At 47.3% G+C, this 22,575-nt stretch overlaps 1 protein-coding gene across 4 annotated transcripts in view; it reads right to left on the bottom strand.

The window, feature by feature from the left end:
- RAB7B (RAB7B, member RAS oncogene family) overlaps positions 1 to 21,464 on the bottom strand; it is a 25,796-nt gene extending 4,332 nt beyond the window's left edge. Inside the window, exons 1-5 of one of the 4 annotated variants that reach the window (XM_025362785.1) lie at positions 21,249 to 21,464; positions 12,627 to 12,695; positions 11,968 to 12,094; positions 11,030 to 11,245; positions 4,127 to 4,252 (exon numbers count right to left, since the gene is read on the bottom strand). In XM_025362785.1, the coding sequence (XP_025218570.1) occupies positions 4,127 to 4,252; positions 11,030 to 11,245; positions 11,968 to 12,094; positions 12,627 to 12,679 (522 nt within the window). In that variant the 5' untranslated portion in view covers positions 12,680 to 12,695; positions 21,249 to 21,464. Of the gene's footprint in view, positions 1 to 4,126; positions 4,253 to 10,539; positions 11,246 to 11,967; positions 12,095 to 12,626; positions 12,984 to 21,248 lie in introns of those variants that run through there. The other 3 variants (XM_025362811.1, XM_025362792.1, XM_025362800.1) reach the window with 3 other exon arrangements.
- Positions 21,465 to 22,575: the final 1,111 nt, after the last annotated feature.

The raw sequence follows: 22,575 nt of genomic DNA, 5'->3' as shown, positions 1-22,575 counted from the left end.
CCTTCCCCTCCCCTCCCCTTCCCCTTTCCTCCTTTCTTTGACAGGGTCTCACTCCTATGGCCCAGGCTGGAGTGCAGTGGCACAATCACGGCTCACAGTGGCCTGACCTCCCGGGCTCAGGTGATCCTCCCACCTCAGCCTCCCAAGTAGCTGGGACTACAGGCAGGTGCCACCATGCCCGGCTAGTTTTTTATATTTTTGGTAGAGATGGGGTTTCAACCAGGCTGGTCTCAAACTCATGGGCTCAAACAATCCATCTGCCTCGGCGGATGTAATCCCAAAATGCTGGGATTACAGGTGTGAGCCACCATGCCCGGCTGGCATTGCTAACTTTCTAGGAGCAAAACCTCACCACCCCACATCTTTGAAAGCTGGTGGGTATCTCTTCTTTAATTATTAGGGCATCCTTCGTCATATTTTGTAATAACTAAATACCCTAACCCTTGAATGTGGCTAAATTGGTTACTAAAGTAACGTACCTACCTTCTTTCCTTTCAGAATGTTAACTGAACACCTACTCTGGTCTCTTTCAGAATGTTAACTGAACACCTACTCTGCTTTCTTTCAGAATGTTAACTGAACACTTACTCTGGTTTCTTTCAGCATGTTAACAGAACACCTACTCTGGTTTCTTTCAGAATATTAATTGGACACCTACTCTGGTCTCTTTCAGTATGTTAACTGAACACCTACTCTGCTCTCAGCAGGTGCCTCACATATTGCTCTTTTTACTACAAGGCTCACTTGCAGAACTCAGACGTTTCCACCGGGTGTCTCGAGGAACCTTGAATTCAATGTGCTCATGTGGACGTCATTACCCCTTTCTCTCATGAAGCCCCTGCTTTCTCCTTTGTTCCCTGTCTTGTTTGGCTCAAGGAATCACTAATCCATTGTCCCTTCATTTGCCAAGCTAGAAACCTGGTCATCAGCCTAAACTGCTCCTGTTCCTTTCTCCCTGCATCTGATCATCATCAGCTCCTGACGTTTCTACCTCCAAAGTCTCTTTAATTCACCCTCACCTTGCCAGCTCTATCCTCTCACGCCTGGACTATTGCAGTAGCCTCTTCATCACCACCCATGGTGCCCATCCTTTCGGCAGCACGAAGCTGCCCTGCTGAAAACCCTATGACACAGCTCCATTTTAAAACAGCACGTGATGCCCTCTCTGCACGACAATAGTATTTTATTTAACCCTCACAATAACCTCATGGGGAAGATATTATTATTTGTACTTTAAAGTTAGGGAAGTGGTGGCTTAGGGAGGCTGCATGACTTGCTCAGGGATGCACAGTGAGACGTAGAGCTGAGTATAAAGCCAGATCGTTCCAACTTCAGAGCCCCACCCCTGTTGGGGGCTCACTCCTTATTGTAGAAGCACCCTCCACATCCTCCTCTCAAAACACCCTGGGCTGGAGCAAATGAACCCACAATCTTCCTGGGAAGGAAGGGAAGTTCCTTATAGGAAATGCCTTTGAAAACTTTTCTTTGACTTCAAAATCTGTATTTGTAAACTTCTGTTTCATCTTAAGAATCGATGTGAATTTTACATTCTATGTCCAGTTAAGTGTGTTTGTTTTTATGTGAAAATATTTCTCCTTCAAATTTTTAAGCAAAAAAGACACTGCAGAAAGTCGTGCCCCGTTGGGTTTCAAGGTCCTGGGTGAGCTCCTGAGTACCCTGGGTGGCCTAGCAGTGTCATGTGGAAGGTGTGGGCCTGTGGTATGGCGTCTGAACTCCTGGTTGGGCTTCACCAGGCCTTGGTGGCCTTGCTGGCTTCATCATGAACTACGTCCCCATGCTCTGACATTCCTCCACGCCAGGTTTCTTCTTCTTGCCAATGAGACCTACAGTAGGTGTCTCCTGTAAGCCCCATGAACTCATGCCTGGGTCTCTGGCCTTGGCCTTCTCTCTGCCCTTCTTCCCCTCCTGCTTACACCCACCATGGCCTACCATCTCCACCTGCAAACTGTGAATTGCCTTCCAAACCTTCTGACATGTCACTTCTCCGAGCAGGCATCCTCACTCATCCTCGCCACCAGCTGCCTGGGAGTCACCTTCTCACCTTAATCACACACCCCACAGCACTCACGTCACTCCGGGACAGTCACTTATGGATATCTCACTCTACTGACCTCAAGTGCACTGAGGGCTGTATCTCCAGGTCTAGCCTGACAACTCAATGGATATTTATGGACTCAAATTATTTTCATTTTATGGAGAGGAAATGGAAGCGCAGAATAGTCATATGTCTTGCCAAGGGGTCCACTTGAAAGAACCAGGGCAGGATTCAAATCCAGGCCAGTCTGACCGCAGGTACCACACCTGTGACTTCCAGACTTCTGATCAGTGCACTTGCCCCATAAACATGGGGGACTGACATGGATTGCTACCCATTTAGTCTTTTGCCAAGAAAGGGTGTTGTCTACTAAAGCCACTGTCTGCTAAACAGCACCACGTCATAACAGCGACAGAGTCAGAAGGTCCTAATTTACCCACAATACAGTAGGAAGGACATCATTTGAAGAAGAAAGGATACTCCTTCCCCAGATAGCACAGGTGTTAACCATGCACAGACACGGGCTGTGGGCTGATGGACGCTTCCTGGTGACTAAGCATTTGGCAGTCGCTGCACTGTGCTTGTGGAGGATTATTGATCAATATCACCACCAAGGGCAAACAGCATTCCTCAGCACTCCAGGAGGACGGCAAGAGCAGGCATGCCTGTGCTTCGGGAGCAGACTACACCGCCCACTTCTTGACCAAGCACTAAGAGATGGACACCTCGCTGCTTTCCCTTTTCCGAGACAGTGAGGGCTGGAGGGGAAGCAGAAGAGCCAGTGAGGGTCAGGGGAACCCTAAGATCAGGGCTCTGAAGCCTGAGGATGCCTAGCTGGGATCTTCTCCCTGAGCAGCCGCTAGAGGTAGCTGCTGCCTCTCTCTGTCTGGGACAACCCCTCACTGGGGCCTGGAGCGCTTCTTTCCAGAGCAGCTGCAGAGGGCAGCCCATGGGGGCGGTGGATGCTTCCACATAGGGGAAGCCTCCAGTCCCCTACCCTTGTTTGCCCATTTCCTCAATTCAGAACCATTGCTGCGATGATCCTTTCCCCTCTCCTAAGAAGCCCATGTTGATGAGATGTGGCAGAACGATGACACAAGCTGAGCCCCTCCCCCTGCCAATCCCAGGGCTTCCAAACTCCACACCAGACTGACATTAAAACCACGCCACTGCTTCCAGGCAGCCTTCCCCACCTCCTTGCAGAATTCAGACGTTTTCACCTGGTGTCTCAAGGAACCTTGAATGCAATGTGCTCACATGGACGTTATTACTCCTTTCTCTCATGAAGCCCCTGCTTTCTCCTTTGTTCCCTGTCTTGCTTGGCTCATGGAATCACTAATCCATTGTCCCTTCATTTGCCAAGCTGGAAACCTGGCCATCAACCTAAACTGCTCCCTTCTCCCAATCCCTTCTTCACTTTCCCTCCTCCTCACCCCCTCCCCTGCCCTGCGGCATGGGCTGTCTGCGTGCCCCTCCTCTAGGCCCTACCCCAAGTCCTGTCCCACCATGCCACATTGTATTACAATCACTTAGGGGCCTATCTGCCTGCCTCTTCAGACAGAGGGTCCCGGGGCCTGTACAGTGCCTGCCACACACTCAACACATTCTTGACGAACCTTCATACCTAGGGGTCTACGTCTATTCATCTTTTTGATTGGAAGATGTCAGCAACTCTTGCAGGTTTGATATTTCACTTGGGTGAATGCCTGGCACCTCCTGCCAATGAAGGTTGGACTAGACCATCACTTCTCAAACCCTTCCTCAGTTAGGATCTCCAGGGCTGAGGTGCAGGACTGGAGTTTTTAGATACTCCACAAGGGATTTGGTTAGTTAGCTGGAGTGACAGACCGCTGACTGCACGCTCTAAGGTAGCTTTCTACCTCTGGCATTCTGTGGTTCCAGAACTGGAGTGCTGTTGAACCCATTCCATAGCTAATCAACTGAGACGATGAGCAATCCCGTCCCACCCACATCCCTGCCCGTACCCCAGATGTTCTTCTCTGGAAGCTCCTGAGACCCTCCCCAATCCAGGGGGCGGTCTTGGCAGGTCTTGCCACCACAGCCACTCACCCTCGACAGAGCCCGACTGGCCAGCATCTCAAAGGCTTGCACCACGTTGATGTCATTCTTGGCACTGACTTCAAAGTAAGGGATGTCTTTCTCTCTACACCAGCCTTGAGCTACTTCCTGGGGTACCTGAATGAGGGGAAGAAATAAACATGGTTCCTGTATTATCATCATCGCCATCACCACCATTGCCACCATCACATCCTCACCATCCCCACCAGGCCCAACACCACTCCCATTTATTGAGAACCTTCCAAGTGTCTATAACTTTACGTATAAATGTAGGAGGTGGGAACTGTTAGCTCCATTTCACAGATGAAAAAACGGAGGCCTGGAGAAAAAAAAAAACTTGCCCAGAGTTTGTGAGGTTGAGCAGGATTTGAACACAGGCCTGGTGGAATTACAGCCCACTGCATTTTGCTGCCTTCCTAAGGCCTAAACTAAGAACTTCTTCCACCATTGCCTCCTTTGTCAGTCCCTTCAAAGGGAGCTGCACATGAGAGACACCAACCAGGAAGGGCTGGAATGGAGGACTTTCTTCTCCAGCCCAGCTAAGGAGGCTCACACTCAGGAGACCTGTTGCTGGGCAGAGACTCGGGTCTTGGCTGACCCTGCTTCCCCAGGGTAGGGTCCTAGGAACAATTAATAAGCTCCTACTATGGGCCAAGGCACTGTGTTAAACGTCACTTTATCACATATGAACTCATCTCATCCTCTCCATAACCCTGTGAGATGGGCATTGTCAGTTCCACTTTATAGACAAAAACACTGAGGCTCAGAGAGGTTCAGCAACTTGCCCCAGATCACACAGCTGAGAGAAGGCAGAGCTTGGATGCAGCCCCAGCTCAGTGCTCCCCCTGACGTCTGAGTCGCCCTCTACAGGGCGCTGCATAAGAACCATGCCTCTCCTTTTCTGTCTTCCTCTGGGAGCTCAGGGTCAGGAGCTCAGCTCTTGGCCAGGCACACACGAGCCACTAGGCACAGGCTGAATGACTACATCTCCACTCAAGTGCTAACGGCGTTCAATTTGTGATGTTGGCCTGGAAATGCTCTGGAAGCCCTCTGGGTTCCTTCCAAAGACAATTGGTACGCCGAGTTTGATGTCTGATTATTTGGGGAAGGGGAAATGAGCACATATTGAGCATTTGCTGAGCCTGGTACTTTATAATCATCATTTCAATTTATTTAGGAGAGCCAAGGTCTTTCTCATGGAGAAAGGACCATTCCACCCCTCTCAGAACACAGTGCAGGCCGAGGCAGATCAAACACTGCCCCTGTTTAATTGTCTCTGTGGCTCCTGCAGGTCCTGGGAATGTCTGTCTTACTGGGATAAAAAGTCCCAGCTGATCTCAGCTGACCCTTTCCTCTGACTTACCATGACCAGATCTACCCAAGTGCCCGGTTATGACAGACTTTTAATCTCATTTCTCCCTGCTCTCTGTTTGGTTTCGAATGATTGCATACAGACTCCGAAATATCATTGTGATTATGTTGCAAATTAACTTTCTTTTTATATCTCCCCCTCCTCCCCACCCCAACCTCAGAAAGCTGGCCTGGAAAGAAAGCTACCCAGACAGTATTTTTCACTTTTCTCTTCCAATCCCAGAGACAGTTTCATGATTTTAAAAATTGTCTCATCTTTTATTTATAAAATGAAAGTTATTTATAATTTAGGCTCTGAAAATAAGCTCAGGGTGTGATAACTGGGGACTTGGGAAGTATGACAATTCTGCAAGTATTGCTTGCATTAATGTTACTTTTGGTCAACAATATACTATTGACATTTCACTTTTCTGGTTACAATTTTGCTTGTTCATTGGAAGGCAAACATTTGACAAAATTAGTCCAGCTGGCATCATTTTATTTATGATGCTTTTCCATCTCATGTGCATTTAAAATAATCGATTATACAAGTGCTAAAATTAGCATGTCAAATACTAATTACTAAACCATTAAGCCATCACTAAAAATAACAAAGGATATTTTTAGAAAACATGATCTGAAGTCTACGGAATCACTGGTAAATCAGAAATTACCCACCTGAGCACACAGCAAATAATTCGTGCCCCAGTGAATAAACTCCTGGTAGCACAGATGCCAGCAAAGCTGTTCTTTCTAACAAACTATTTATTTCCCTATTACCTTCTGTAGAAGGAGCAGGGATTTTTTTTAAGCTAAATCAGTAATTTCTTTAAAATTATTCTGGCCATATATGCCTGTTTTTATTGTGGTAAATATACCTAATAAAATTTACTATTTTTAAATGAAACACTTTTTAAAAAAATTTTTGTTTTGTTTTGTTTTTGGAGAGATGGGGGGGGTCTTGCTATGCTGCCCAGGTTGGTCTTGAACTCCTGACCTCAAGCGATTCTCCCACCTCAGCCTCCCATAGTGCTGGGATTACAGATAAAATGTACCTGACTCATTGTAACCATTTTTAAGCATACAGTTCATGGGTATTCAGTACATTCATATTGTATTCACACTGTACATTCCCCACTATTCATCTTCAGAACTTTCTCACCTTCCTAAACTGGCTATATATATATTATAAATATGTGTGTGTATATATATGTATGTATATGTGTGTATATATGATGTGTATGTGTGTGTGTGCGGTTTTTTGTTTTGTTTTGTTTTGTTTTTGACAGTGTCTTGCTCTGTCGCCCAGGCTGGAGTGCAGTGGTGTGATCTTAGCTCACTGCAGCCTCTTCCTCCCGTGTTCAAGAGATCCTCCCAGCTCAGCCTCCCAAGTAGCTCAGAATACAGGTGTGCCACCACACTCGGTTAATTAAAAAAAATTTTTTTTTTTTGTGGAGATGGGGTCTCGACATGTTGCCCAGGATGGTTCCGAACTCTGGGCTCAAGCTGTCCCCCAACTTTGGTCCTCCAAAGTGTTGGGATTACAGGCGTGAGCCACTGGACCAAGCTGCAGTACATTTTAAATACTCATTTTCTTCTTATTAGATAGGAGAAGCTGCTGTATTTTCCCAGCTGTCCCTTGGAGATAATAATAAGGAGGATCATTTCCTCGTTCCATTATTTCCATTATGGAAATCACATCCTTCCTATTATTACTCAGTCTCAGGAAGTCTGTGTTCTGGTCTCCACCCCGCAGAGGAGGTAATGGAGGCATATGGACCAGGTGGGCGGGTGTGAGCCCGCATCTGTGGGACGGACTCCGAGGAGAAGGCGCCCCACAAGAACGTACCTCTTGGCTCCTTCTCCATGTCAACACCTGGCCAGGGGAAGGCAGAGCCCTTGCTAGGTTTGTGCAGAGTAAAGACATTTGAAGGCTGGCACTTCCCAGCCTCCCCTCTTGGGGCTTTATAATCCTAGGTCTCAGAATTAAAGTCCTTCTGCTCTCTCCCACCCACCTCCTCCTCTCCACGTCCCTGTTCTGATTTCACTATCACTCAGTGCCTCCTCCCCTCCCCTATCCTAGTCCACCTCCCCTACAAACCCCATCCCTGGGCCTACCTTGTTGGGAGACAGGCTCCCCTCTCCTCCATCCTCTCCTCACCCCTCCTCCACCTCTCCAGGGACCTCCCTGTCTGGCTGAACCCCGGTTTTTCCTAGAGTCATGCTTCCCCAGCGCCCCCTCTTGCCCTCTGCACTGGGGCTATTTGCAGACTTTACTCATCACAGATCCGAGAGAGGGGGCTGGCTTGCCTGGTGCCTCACTGCCTCTTTCAAACCTTTGTTCTTCCTCTCTCTGGGCACCAAAGCTCACCCAACCCTGAGGCTTGGATTGGACCCCCTCTACTCCCGCAAGTCAACACCTGCCTTCCTCACCTTGCCAGATGCCCCTCATTCACTAAACACTTGCCATCTAGTGAGGCTTCCTAACCCCTCAACACACAACGGCCACCTCTCATGGTAGCCTCAGAAATCCTTTGCTGCCCACATTCTCTCCATGTCAGCCTCTTCCTCTCAGGACCTCTGTAAAAGAAGAAACCTGGTCTCCTGTGCCCTGATCTCCTTTCCCTCAACCCCCTCAGGCCCTCCCTCCTGCTGCCCTGCTCCCCAGCCTCTGCCACCCCAGCCCTGGCCCTTCCGCCTTCCCTGGTCCCTCTTCTTTCCTTCATGGTTTCTTGGTGCCCTCACAGCTCTGTCTTTCCTCTTCTCTTGGTTGGAAAAGCCCTAGTCCAAAGTTCCTTGCTCCTGGCTTGTACCCTACACAGACTCCACCTCAAACTCATGGTCTCCTCTTTCGGTGGAGTCCTTGGTGTCACCCAGCAGATCTTGTCCTTGTCCCCAAGTGGCTCCTCCTCCCACTTCTTCCAAGAGTAACTGGCAAAGCTTCCTCATGGTTCTTAAGCCTCGTATTGGTTTCCTCCCTTTCAACAGAAGATGGCACCTCTTATTTCACTGACTCTTGGTCTTGAACTCCCCCAGCTTCCCTCCCCCCACCCTACAGACAAGAAACAAGATGGAAGTTAAAATGAAAGTTTTGGCAGAGGCACAACAACTGGACAGATGTCAGAGATAAAGCAAGTGGAGACAGTCCACCCTGGGTACATATCCCCAAAGGCTCATGACCAAGACTCTCTTGGATGACTTGAAATCCCACAGCATGGATATAAAAGGCTTGAAAATGAGGATTAGGAGGGATTTCGTTGGAGAGAGTTGTATTGTGGGTACAACTACCCCTGCTTCTCCCAAGAGGAGGAACAGGTAAGGACTCACCTCTAGCTGAAAGATGGTGTTGAGGAGAGTCGTTAATGTACAACCCCTGGAGTTTGGTGGACATGGTGGACTGGTGTCTGACACATACCTGAGGTATCTGAGGCAACAGGCAACAGGGCAGAGAGAGAAGAGGCTGCACCGAGCACCAGCTTACCCTTGTCCCCCAGTGGAGCCAGAACGCATGTGTGTACCTTGTGAAGGACATGTGGATTCAACAAAGAGAGAAAGAGAGCAAGGGAGAGAAAGAGAGTGCACAACAGGCTGGGGCTGGCTAAATCCCACTTAGAAACTGCTTGGAGGAAAAGGTGACCCCCATGGGGTGGGGATGCTGAAAGCTAGGGGTTAGGGAGGAGAATGCAAGACCCTTGTCATGGGAGGTACAGCGAAATGTTCCCAGTGGAGACTTCCAAAGGACCCACACGAGTGACCCACAGAAGAAAGAGCTTGCAACACCTGTCAGGCCAGAGAGTGCGAGACTGTCTTTTTTTTTTTTTTTTTTTTTTTTTTGAGACAAAGTCTCACATTGTTGCCCAGGCTGGAGTGCAGTGGTACGATCTCGGCTCACTGCAACCTCCGCCTCCCTGGTTCAAGCTATTCTCCTGCCTCAGCTTCCCAAGTAGCTGGGATTACAGGCACCCACCACCATGCCCAGCTAATCTTTTGTATTTTTAGTAGAGTCGGGGTTTCACCATGTTGGCGAGTCTGATATTAAACTCCAGACCTCATGATTCGCCTGCCTCGGCCTCCCAAAGTGTTGGGATCACCGGCATGAGCCACCGCACCCAGCCAAGACTGTCTTATGATAGTACCAGTCAAATTAGAATTGCCCTGCTCTCCTGACCTCTTCTCCCTCTTCCTGCTTTACTCCTGACAGGGTCTGAAACTGGAATTACTACCCCAGACAAGAGGAGGAAGTGTGGATGGACATTAAGCTTGGTGGTGAGATTCTAAGGACCTATTCCCTCTCTTAGACCACAAGGTTCTCACCCACAGCTGGTCCCAGTGGGGGAAAAAATGGAGACACCTTGCCTTTGAATGAACTTAAGACCTTGCTTATTATCTGAGGCTGGATATTTGTAATTAGAGAATTGACATGGAGTTTACAACCTGAAGTGACCACGGAACAGATGACTCCTAGATCTCTATTTCCAGCACATACTTCTCCTTTGAAATTTCATTCTTATGCATTCCAAAGCCTGCTGGCCATTTCCAACTAGTTGTACAAGCTCCTCAAACTCAGCATGTCCAAACCAAAAATGTTTCTTTCTCTATGAACCAGAGGCTCTCTCTTCTGTAGATGGTAGCTCAGTTGGAAGCACCATCCCTCCCTCCCTTTCTCCATGCATAAACACACTTCATCACACCAAATGATGCCTCATTTCCATTGCTTTTCTCAATTTGAACCATTGTGAAAATGCAGTTCAGACAAGATGATCCAGTTCCCCATTACTTTTCTCTATTTGAAACACTAAAAAGAGAAACTTGGTTTAAACAGCTCTTTTTGGTGGCATTTGGACTTTTGGCCCAAGAGCATCTTTTACAAATTCAGTCTGCCATATTCTTTCCTCATTAGTAGGCAAGGATTAAAAGTGCTGTCTTCTCAGTGCCCTGTAATGGTAAACACAAGTGGGGTCACTGTAGTCACAGGGCAGACCAGCTGTCAAGCGGTTAACCCAATGGTCTGGAATATGGTTCAGCTAATAAAAAAATTATTACTTCCCCAGAAAACTTGTATACCCAAGAATTTATAACTGCAGACCTCCAACTTGACCTAGGCAGAAACTCTGTGCTACAGATTAATTCAAATTCCACTAAGACCTGCCTCCTGCCTACATCTGATGCCTTAACTCCTCCGTTTCCTGTCTCTGGACAAAATTGCCTTTAGTTCTCAGTTTTTATCATGCTGTTTATTCAGCCCAGAACACAACTCTTCTAGGAAGACTGTCCTATATTCTAGGCTTGGGTAGATGCCCCTTTATTATGGTTCCTTAATGCCCAAGGTATATCTCTATTATTTCATTTACCATATGGTATCGTAATTATCATTTTATTTTATAATTATCTTTTAAAGTGTCTGTATCCACTACTAGACTGTGAAATTCCTGAAGTAAGGACTATGCCTGATTCAGCTCTGTATGTGTGGGACCTAACACTGTGCTGGGCACATAGTGGATGCTCATATAATATTTGTTGAATGAATAAATGAATGAACAGTACCTTCCGGTCTGCCAGATCAATCTTGTTCCCCAACAACACCATGGGATAGGACTGCTCCATGGGGACAATCTTGGCCAGGACGTCACCCCGCCAGATATCCAGGGCTTCAAAAGACTCCAGGTCGGTGACATCAAAAGCTAGGACGCAGCCATCGGAGCCTTTGTAGAACGTGGACACCATGGAGCGGAACCGTTCCTGACCGCCCGTGTCCCATATCTGGAGGGGAAAGCAGCCGCCCCATGGGACTGTGATGAGTGGCTGGAAGGTGGCCCAGCTGGGTTACATCATGTCAAGGCTTCTTGTGCTGGGTAGGGAGCAGCAAGCCCTGGTACAGGTGCATATGGTTCTTTCACACCGAGGCATCTTGACCCTCCCACACACGTACACTCCAACACCTTTGCGGTAACATTTAACATCCTGAGAGTAATTTCACATCCGACCTCTCATTTTTCCTCTGGGTCATCAAGGTGGGAATTGTTATTCCCATCTGACAGATTTGGAAACTTGGACCTTGGGAATGTCTTGCCTAAGATCACCTGCCAAGTTTTCCAGAGAACCTGAGACTAGGCATGGGGACTCTCAACTCCCGGATTAATGCCCTTCCTTCTAGATCAGGCATCAGCTTTTTTTTCTATAAGGAGCAGATAGTAAATATTTTAGGCTTTGCAGGTCATTCTGTCTCTGTATGCCAATTATTACTCAACTCTGCCATTGTAGTGCATAACATGATAAGTTAACCAATGGGTATGGCTGTGCCCCAGTGCAGTCTTATTTACAAAAATAGGAGGTGGACTAGATTTGGTCCATGAGCTGAAGTTTGCCCATTTCTGCTCTAGACCTTTCCAGCTCTGGTGCACATTGCTACATGAGTGGCTGTCGGGGCGTGGGGCGGATTTTCAGTGTATGTACTTTGAAGAGGGAAAAGGAAGGCTGCTCACCTGTAGCTTCAAAGTTGTGTCACCCAATATGATAATCTTGGAGAGAATGCTGGCCCCCAGCGTGGTCTGGTATTCTTCATAAAACGTCTTGTGCACATATTGGTGAAGGAGGGAGGTCTTTCCCACACTGAGGAAAATTCCAGACACATGTGAACACACACATGCAAACACACGTGCACATGCTTCCATACCATTCTCAGAATCTCCCCAGGCCCCTCTTGCCACTGTCTCTCCCTGAGATTCTGAATTTCAAATTTCTGTGGTCCATGGACCACACTTTGAATAGCAAGGGAGTAGGAAATGGTTTCCAGAAGTAGAAGCCAAGCAGAGTGAGCAGAGTAGTCTGGAGACAGTGGAATATCTTACAGTGATGGTCAGGTTTTTTCTGTGTGTGTAGGACATGGGAGGACAGATAGATGCTAAATGGCTTGCCTAATTCACACAGCTGGTTACTGCAGAGTCACTGCAGATCTAGGACTAGAAACCATCTGTTTACACACAGCTTCTTTCTCCCAACTAAGCTTTTTGGAGGGTGGGATACCGTTGCTGGTGTCACCCTGAATCAGAAAGGGACCTATGGGAGATGGGAACACACCGGGAGTCTCACTGTCCTTGGGTGAGGGGCTGCTTCCCAACTCCCAGAGCTGAGCTTGGCTTACCCAATGGCTCCGACGATTATGAGTTTCAGGTCCACCTTCTTCCGGGGATTCATGGAGGGGCTTCAGAGCCTGTAAGGAAACAGAGGTCATCCACATGCTGGCCAGTGTTCCTTACAGCCATTGTCACTGAGTGTGGCCTCTGCTTTCCCCTTTTAAATGGGCAAGTTACTGCCCTGGAGACTGGGTGGGGTTCTCCGAAAGAGGCACATAATTCAGCAATCTTCATACATCTTCTCCCTCACTTTCCCTGGGGGCCCTCCCAAAGCTGGAAGGGTGGTGACCCTCCAGAACTGGTAAATCTCTCATCCCTCAGCTCTACCAACCCAGCTCTTGGAGGCAGCCTGGAGTGCCAAGAAGGCAGGACCGGATTGAACACAGGCCTTGCAGACAGCCCAGCCTGGAGCCAGGGATGGAGGGGCATGCAGGAGGAAGAGATGGGGGTGGGCAGGACAAGGGGTCCATTGTCAGGACTGCCCAGAGGCTCTGGGTGGAAGAGTGCCCCTCCCCCAGTCTGAGGTCTTGCTGCAACTGCAGAATCAAAAGGCTCCTCTCTAATGCAGCTGGCAGGGGTGCAATTCATCCATGTTTCTGGAAAGCTATTGGCAGCAAGTGTTGAGAGCCTTAAAAATGTTCCCACCCTCCACTTCTAGGAATTTGTCCTAAAGGAATTATCTGAAATGTGAGTAAAGACTTGTTCAAGAATGTTCTTCACTGTACTGTTTATAAATATCCAACACTAAAGTAGTGGTTAAACCATAGCACACAATGAACTATTAAGCAGCCATTAAATGGAGTTTTTGAGAATATTACAATAATATGGGGAAACGCTCATGCCCTAGGATCTAAATAGGATCCTAGGATGCCTTAAGATCTAAATAGAAAACGGAAGATGGTAAACTGTACACAAAATACCACCCCAACACTTAAAGGAGTTCCCACTTGTATAGAAAAAGGGCTGGAATATATTAAAAATTCCAGCAATTCCACCACAGGATATATAGACAAAGGAAATGAAATCAGTATGTCTACACTCCCGTGTTCACTGCAGCATTGTTCATAGTAGCCAAGATATGGAATCAACCTAAGTGTCCATCAGTGAAAGAAAATGCAGTACATGTACACAATGGATACTGTTCAGCTTTAATAAAAACTTACAATTTATGACACCATGGGTAAATCTGGAGGACCTTATGTTAAGTGAAATAACTCAGGGAAAGAGACAAATACCATATGATCTCACTTGTATGTGGAATCTAAAAAAATTGAACTCATGGAAGTAGAGAGTAGAACAGTGGTTACCAGGGGCTGGGCTGGGTGGGCAGTTGGGGAGATGTTGGTCAGAGGATAAACTATTTCAGTTAGCTAGGAGTAAATTCAAGAGATATATTACACAGCATGGTGACTACAGTTAACAACAATGTGTTGTATTCTTGAAAATTCCTATTAGAGTTTATATTAAGTGTCCTCACCACTAAAAGATAAGTATGTGAGACAATGCAGATGTTAATTACCTCAATTTAGCCATTCCACAATGTATGCATATTTTAAAACAACATGTTGTACATGGTAAGTGTGTACGATTTTTATCTGTCAATTAAAAAACGTAGGTTATTAATTCTGGGTGGTAGGAAATCACATGATTTTAATTTTTTTCTCTATGCTTTTTAATACGTTCTTTTTTTTTTTTTTTACAATAAATATGTCTTGTTCCTATAAGAGAAATGTAAATGTGTGTGTGTGTGTGTGTGTGTGTGTGTGTTTAACAAGGTAAAGCAAAACTGTTGTAGGATACACGCTTAACTGGCCCTTTGTTTCACCCATACATGCACATATGCATATGTACTATCCCGGACTCCTGGGTCGTTTGTCTTTGGATGCACTAAGCATGCTGAGTAAACCTTGATTTGACTCTGCTCAGATGAGGTGTCAAAGTCGGCCAGCTTGTATTTCCCCTGGTACTTGGAACAAAGCTGTAAATAGGACATCCTAAGGTGTTGGTTCTGGTTCTCACTTTGCCAATGTGTGACCATGGGCCAGTTACTTCCCCTCTCTGAGTCTGGACTTTCCAACTGGAGAATGAACCAGCTAAGCCCCAAAGACTCAAGATGTCTTCTTGGTGAAAAATGCCTTATCTGCTGGAGCTGGACCTCATTGGCCATGAGAGTTGAGACACAAAGTTAAAACGGGAATCCCCCAGAGATTTAGGATTGTTAGTGTCCCCTTCATGAACCATGTCATGGACTGTATTAGTCTGTTCTCATGCTATAAAGAACTGCCTAAGACTGGGTAATTTATGAAGGAAAGAGGTTCAGTTGGTTCCGCGTGGCTGGGGAGGCCTCAGGAAACTTACAGTCATGGTGGAAGGGGAAGCAAGCACATCCTTCTTTACATGGCAGCAGGAGAGAGAAGTGTATAGCAAAGTGAGGAAAAGCCCCTTAAACAACCATCAGATCTTGTGAGAACTCACTCACTATTATAAGAACAGCATGGGGGAACCACTCCCATGATCTAATTACCTCCCACAAGGTCTCTTCCCCAACACTTGGGAATTACAATTCAGATTACAATTCAAGATGAGATTTTGGGTGGGGACAAAGCCAAACCATATCATGGACCAAAGGTGATTTGAAGCTCTGCTCAGAGCTGTTTGTCCCAGGAGCTGGAGTTGGTGGCACTGGAACTTCTGCTGTAACCCAAGAGTGCTGGGTTGGCATGGTGAGCAATGGGTCTTCTTGATGGTCCATCCATTCATGCTTCAAATGCCTACATGCCTACTGCATGCAAAGTCTTGTACTAGACACTGGGAACAGCACAGAGATGGAACAAATAGGAATCCACCACAGGGAGTCATCAAAGAAGAAAGGACAGGGGCTGAGTGATGGCACCAGAGAGAAAGTACACAGCACCCCAGGAGAGGCACAGGGAAAGTGCTTGAGAATTCAGCAGAACTAGGTCCTGAAGAAATGAAGCATGTGGTTGGGGAGGGAATGAAATAACCAAAGCCTTGGGAACAGATGAATGGAGAAAGTGGCCGATTTGCTTCAGGGAAGGGTGAGGTGAAAGGTGTAAAGGAAGGAAAGGCTGGAGAGAAAGCAAGATTAAGATGGACTGTGAATATCGGACCAAAGATCCTGGCATTGACTCAATCATTCATTCATTCATTCACTCAGCAAACATTTCCTATATTCCAACATGTAGAATAAGGCAGTTCAAGGCTTGAACCTGGGCTGGCATTTTGTAATGGATGCTGCTGTCCATGAGGGAAATCAGTCAAAGGAGAAATGGTTCAGAAACCCCTGAAAAAGCATGGCTCTCGAAGTATTTGTTATCACTTTGGAAGGGGCCTAGGAGCAAAGGGAAGCTGTTTCCTAAAGGCATTGATACAACATGCTAGCTTAGCTTTAAAAAGCAACACAATGCCTTAGAAAGAAAGTCAGAACCAAAGGCAGGCAGGAAAAAGCGGGAGAAGAGGCAGCACTGGCTGAGCCCCTGCAGTGGGCTGTGCTAAGTATTCCACCGAGGGCAGGCCATCTTCACCATCACCCTCTGAGACAAGTACAACCAAGCTCCAAGAAGCTGAGTAATCACAACTCACCCAAGCCTGCACAGGGGGTAAGTGGAAGAGCTAGTATTTGAATCAAAGGCTGAGAAGGCAGGGTGCGGTGGCTCAAGCCTGTAATCCCAGCACTTTGGGAGGCTGAGGTGGGCGGATCACGAGGTCAGGAGTTCGAGACCAGCCTGGCCAACATGGTGAAACCCCATCTCTATTAAAAATACAAAAAAAAAAAAAAAAAAAAAATAGCTGGGCTTGTTGGCGCACACCTGTAATCCCAGCTACTTAGGAGGCTGAGGCAGGAGAATCCTTTGAACCCGGGAGGCAGAGGTTGCAGTAAGCCGAGATCACGCTGCTGCACTCCAGCTTGGGTGACAGAGTGAGACTCCGTTTCAAACAAACAAACAAAAAAGCTGAGAAGACTTTCCTGTGTCATGCCTCCTAATCATCAGAGTTTGAACCCATAGAATCTGTGTGCACAGGAATCTAGGGGATTGGGCTCAGATTTGGTGAATTTCAACAAAATCCTAGGAGAGTTGGAGAAGACAGAGAAAGGCTGCCAAAGTGGCAGAGAGGTACAGTGGGGGTAGAGAGAACTGGAGTTGCCCAACAGGAGCTATATGTAAGGACTGACCACAGGGTCAGAGACACAGCATGCTAGGCAGAGGGCAATGCTTTCACACGCTGTCACAGGACCATGCAGCAGTGCTGGAGTACATCTCATGTTACAAGCTAACATTTGTTTGGTGGGCACTGTGCTGAGGGCTTTGTGAATACACAAATACACAATAGCATTGTGAGGGTTAAATAAATTATACATTATTATAATACACTGAACACATAGAATACAATATTCATAGAATATTGTTATACATTTACTGGCACAAATTAAGGACTCAAGAAACGTTAGCTATTTTATCGCACACAAAGATAGCCTGTGAGACTGATACTATTATTATCTCTGTTTTACCATTGAAGAAACGGACGCTTAGAGCAGTTAAGCAGTTCAGCCCTAAAGATAGAAAGCCTGCACGTGTCAGAGCAGGGTTTGAAGCTGGGATTGGAGTCCAGGCCTAACCCGAGAGCCGGCTCTCTTAACTACTGGGTTCTACTGTCTGTAAAACTAGAATGAGACTTACATGCCCTGCTCCATAATGCCCCTGTTAGAGAGCTCAGGGGCTGGATGGGTGAGGGTTTGATGCAGGGAGGCCAGCGGCGTGCTTAGGAAGGGAAAGCTGGGGCAGGACGAGGAAGGTAGACGGTATGTGTGAGACACATAACAGTAGGTCGCTATGCACAATGTGTAAAGCACTCATAGATAATAAAAGGCAACACACCTATCAAAAATGGGCAAAGAACATGAACAAGTTACCAATTGAAATCTTATAAAGAATTAGTAAGCTTTGAAAACACACTCAACCTTACTATCAAGGAAATTGACATTTCAAAATACCATTATTTTCACCCAGTAGAGTGGCAAAAATTTAAAAAGATTGATGACAATGTTTGGGGCTGGCAAGTGTGTTGGGGAAACACTCTTGTATATTGTTGGTAGAGTATGAATTAGCATAGTCTTTTTGGAAGGTAATTGGACAATATCAAAACTTAATATGCACACAGCCTAGGTTCTCATTCTAGGAATCTGTCCTAAAGTAATACTCACACATAAGCTCAAACACATATGTGTACAAAGGTGATTGCTAAAGCATTGTTGTAATCTAACTGTCCATCAGTATGAGACTCTCTACATAAAGTCTGATCCATTAATACTCTGGAACAATTGGCAGTTTTATTATTTATTTATTTATTTATCTATCTATTTAGAGACAGGGCCTCATTCTTTTGTCCAGGCTGGAGTGCAGTGGCATAATCATAGCTCCCTGCCACCTCAAATTCGTGGGCTAAAGTGATCCTCCCGCCTCAGCCTCCCAAGTAGCTGGGACTACAGGTGTATGCCACCATGACTGGCTGATTTTTTATTTTTCATTTTTTGTAGAGATGGAATCATGCTTTGTAGCCCCAGTTGGTATCAAACTCCTGGCTTCAAGTGATCCTCCCACCTCGGCCTCTCAAAATGCTGGCATTACAGGTGTAAGCCACCACGCCGGGCCAAGGGCAGTTTTAAAAACACGAAATAATGAAGTGGGAAGCTATACATGAGGCCTTTAAGTAAGAAAAAAGAAAATCACTGAATGTTTTATATGGTGTGATACAGAAAGCTAAGGGGAGATATACATTAAATGATTCATAAGAGAGATGGGAAAGGTAGATTAGAGGCTGAGAGCTATCGTTTTATGTTATATATGTTTTGCTTTAAAATTTGTTACACAAGCCTAAGTTGTTTTTGTAATTTAAGAATATCAAATAATCACTTAACATTTCTTTAAAAAGACGTGTGGATGGCAGGCCAAAGTAATTTGAGCGTGATTTCAGATAGGACAAATTCCTTCTGTGGGCAAGAGAGTGAGGCCGTCTGGTGCCATGGAGTGATCATGAGTTCAGGACTCAGAATTCTCATCCCGGCTCCACACATCTGTGACCTTGGGTGGGTTACTGAACCTTGGGGCATTTGTTCCCTCATGGGTAAAATGGACATCACTCGTGGCTGTGGCTTCCTCTGCAGGTGACATGTGTCATGATCTTATAGCACAGCAGGGTCCCCAAGTTGGGAAGGATCCAGATAATTGTTTACCAACTGGGAGAGGGGGTGAGTCTAGAGGCCACGGTCCTGGTTGGTCATGCTTGCCACTTCCTATGGTGTAAACACTTATACCATGGCTAACTTCAAGCCACCAGCATGGAGCCTGCTCCAGTAAGGACCTCAAAGGTCATTGATGCCAAGCACCACCCTGTGCTTGAGTCATCTCTTCCACATCCACAAAAGGTAGAGCCAGACCGGCCCCATGGAGCTGCCTCCCGCTCCTGGGAGTATTTCTCCTGAGGGCCACACAAAAAGTGCTCAAGATCCTTGTAAGTTACCTCGGCCTTAACTTTGGACTCCTGCATCTCACCTCCTCCCTGCTTCTTTCCCCTGGATGCTCACTCCGGGTGTGCTGCCGCTGCAGGTTCCCCTACCCCATCCCAGAAGGGTAGGAGTTTGCTGAGGCTGCTATTTTATAAGAGCCTAGTCCTTGGGCCCAGTGTCACTAGGAGCAATGAGAGAGTGACTGGGACCAGGTCTGTGGGAAGTGGGGGCGGCGTGTGGGGTGACACAGGCTGGCTCACCTAGGAGGCACATTCAGATCTCATACAGTGGTTGGAGTCCCTTTCCATGTCATCTCTGCTGGGCTTTGGCAGTAGCTGTCTTTTTAAGCCTCATCCCACCCACTCAGCTGACTCAGATGCTTCAAACCAGGGAATCCTCCTAGAGGCCAGGCTGAGTCATCCTCTACAGTTAAGTAACAGTGAAAAGCAGGATTGAAATGCAAGACTCTGCCTTCGGCCAGCCCTGGTCCACACAGAGCAGAACTTGCAGTGACTCACTCCCAACTGGAGGTCCCTAACTCTTTCCCCTTCTTGCCTAGCAGCACTTCTAAGCCTGGAGTCCTGGTCCTGCCCATTTGCCAAAGCTACAGGGTAGCTCAGCCCCTGTGGAGTAAGAAGGACTGAGTTGTTGCCAAGCCCCTGGGCCTGGGACCAGCCCTCCGAAAACATTGGAACCCCCTTCGCTCTCACTTCTCACTTCCTTTCTCTCCTTACCCCGCTGACTCCAACCTGAAACCAGGCACAATCTTCTGTCCCATCTGTGTTGTGTAGGGTATCACTTCTGCTGACAGGAGACTAGTGAGCAGGGGCAGGTGAGGATTCTGAAGCAGACAGAGTCTCCCGCCCCCATCATACTATCTTACTAGGCTCTCGTCCACTTTCAGGACCTTCCCTCCCGATCCCATACCTTGGAAAAGGACAAATATATCCACCCTAAAAAATAATGGGACCTACAGTCTTGGAAGCAAAGTTTGTCTGTGAAAAGAGGCTATGTAGAGAGCACAAGGCTTTGTTACCTCCCAGTAATGCTCACAATTCCGCCTCACCCACTTCAACCCTAGCAGGTCTAGACCTGCTCCCTCTGGGAAGTGCACCTACAGCCCTGGTTTCAGGAGGCTCAGTGCTCTTTTCCTTTAGGTTATTTGTGGGTTTTGTCTCCTCGAGTAGACTGTCCATTCCTGGAGGGCAGGGCTGTGCCTCACACTTCTCTGTATCCCACTAAAGAGCCTGACCAATGCTGGGATTCTAGAGGTTTCCATGAACAACCGTCCATCCACTCATCCATCCATCTGTTCATCTGTCCGGCACAGGCAGGGTGTGCTTACTAAGCCCCAGCACTGTGTAGGTGTAAAGATATAGACAAGTTACTATCTCCGTGGGAACTTTTTGGTGGGAGATTGATCTGTAAGCCCAAAGAAATTATTTGTATTAATACATAATACCTAGCAATTATAGAGCACTTGCAGTTTACAAAATGCCACTGAAGCCCAGTGGACTCCTGGGTCAAGAACAACTAGTTGGTGGTAAACTAGGTATAGAACCCAGATCCGTCTGACCCTATTCATTGGCTCCCCTGGCATTGCAGCACTGGGCAAGGAGAAATATTTATGATTTAGAACAGGAGTGACAATTTCCTACTCCAGGGGCCAAGCTTCCCCTGATGAGACCCTGGCCAACACAGTTGCATCCCAGAAGGCACTCTGTCAATGTCACAAGGGGACTCTGGGTGCCAGCAGGGTTTTGCCCTCATCCAGGGCTCTAGTTTCTGGCAGGTCCTGCAGGTTTGAGGCAGCAGCGCCGCCCTCTTCTGACGGGGCCAGCAGCTGCGTCCTGGGACTGATGGCCTCTGTGGGTCGCGAGCTGGGCCCCAGCTCTTCGCACAGGCAGGGAAGTCCTTTCTTGCTGCCACACCCGGGGAGCTTCTCCAGGGTGGGATCTTTGGGCTGGATCTAAACTCTGAAGCTGCCAGATTGGAAATCTCATCCTTGCATTCCCTGCCTCCACTCCTCCACCCAAACACCCAAATAACTCCCAGGGCTGCGGGGGCAGACAGAAACACTGAGACAAACTCCCGGGGCACTTACAGCTGTGGCTGCGCAGCACTTGGCCTCCGCTCTGAGGGCGGCTGGGAGTCCTCTCTCAGTCTCGTGGTCTCTTCTTAGAGCGATGGTCTCAGCAGGGCCAAGCAAAAGGCTTTGGGACAAAGACGGGCCAAAAAAACAGTCTGTTGAAGCCACGCCACTTCCCTCTGAGTTTTCCTCCTCTCCCTCTCGTGCACAGACTTGGGAAAGTTGCAAAAGAGGCTGGGCCGGGTGACCTCAGCTGTGTGGGTGGAGGGGGTGGAGTGGAATGGAAAGGCTGACTGGATTTGGGCCCTTGAAGAATTTCATTTATAGGAACCCTGGCCCATGGTGATGGGAGCTGTGGGTCAGGGGCCTGCAGGGTAAGATGCCCCATTTGTGGGCACCATAAACAGCCTCTGGTTGGCTTTAGAAACTTCTGATTCTGCTGCTGGAAGGCACCCAGTAAAGGGGCCCTTTTGTTTTCGTTGAGGTTTTAGATACACATGGGTAGAAGATTCAGTCTACCATCAGCCTGGTAGGAAGAGGTTCTGGTCCTCATGCTTTGCCCTTACCCCAGTACCTGTACACACACACACACACACACTCCTCCCCTACGCCAACACACACAGCACACACACAGATAAAACATACATGCCACACACCACACACACTACCCACACACACCCCACACATGCACATCACACACACAAACAACACCCACACATACCACGCACAATATACACACAATATACACACCACACACACATACACACCACATACACAAACACCACACATCACACACATCACACAAACACACCATACACACACACCACAAACACACACCACACATGCACACCACACATACATACCACACAACACACACACTTCACACACACACCACACATACACACCACACACAAACATCACAGATGCATATCACACACAACACACACAACAAACACACTGAACACCACACATACATACCACACACAACACACACTACATAAACACACCACACATACACACCATACACAAATATCATGCATACATACCACAATACACACAAAGCACAAACACACCACACACAGCACACATACATACCACATACAAGATACACACCACACATACACACCACACACAAACACCATACATACATATCACACACAACACACACTACACACATACACACCACACATACACACCACACACAATACACACATACTACACAAACACACCACATACACACCACACACAAACATACCACATACACACCATACACACCACCATGCACACACACCACATACACACACATACACACATACACACACCACACACACATACATACACA

Source organism: Theropithecus gelada, chromosome 1 (assembly GCF_003255815.1).
Source record: "Theropithecus gelada isolate Dixy chromosome 1, Tgel_1.0, whole genome shotgun sequence".
NCBI classification, from domain to species: domain Eukaryota; kingdom Metazoa; phylum Chordata; class Mammalia; order Primates; family Cercopithecidae; genus Theropithecus; species Theropithecus gelada.
Note: the sequence above shows the minus strand (reverse complement) of the source record. Positions and strands in the feature narration are given on the sequence as shown.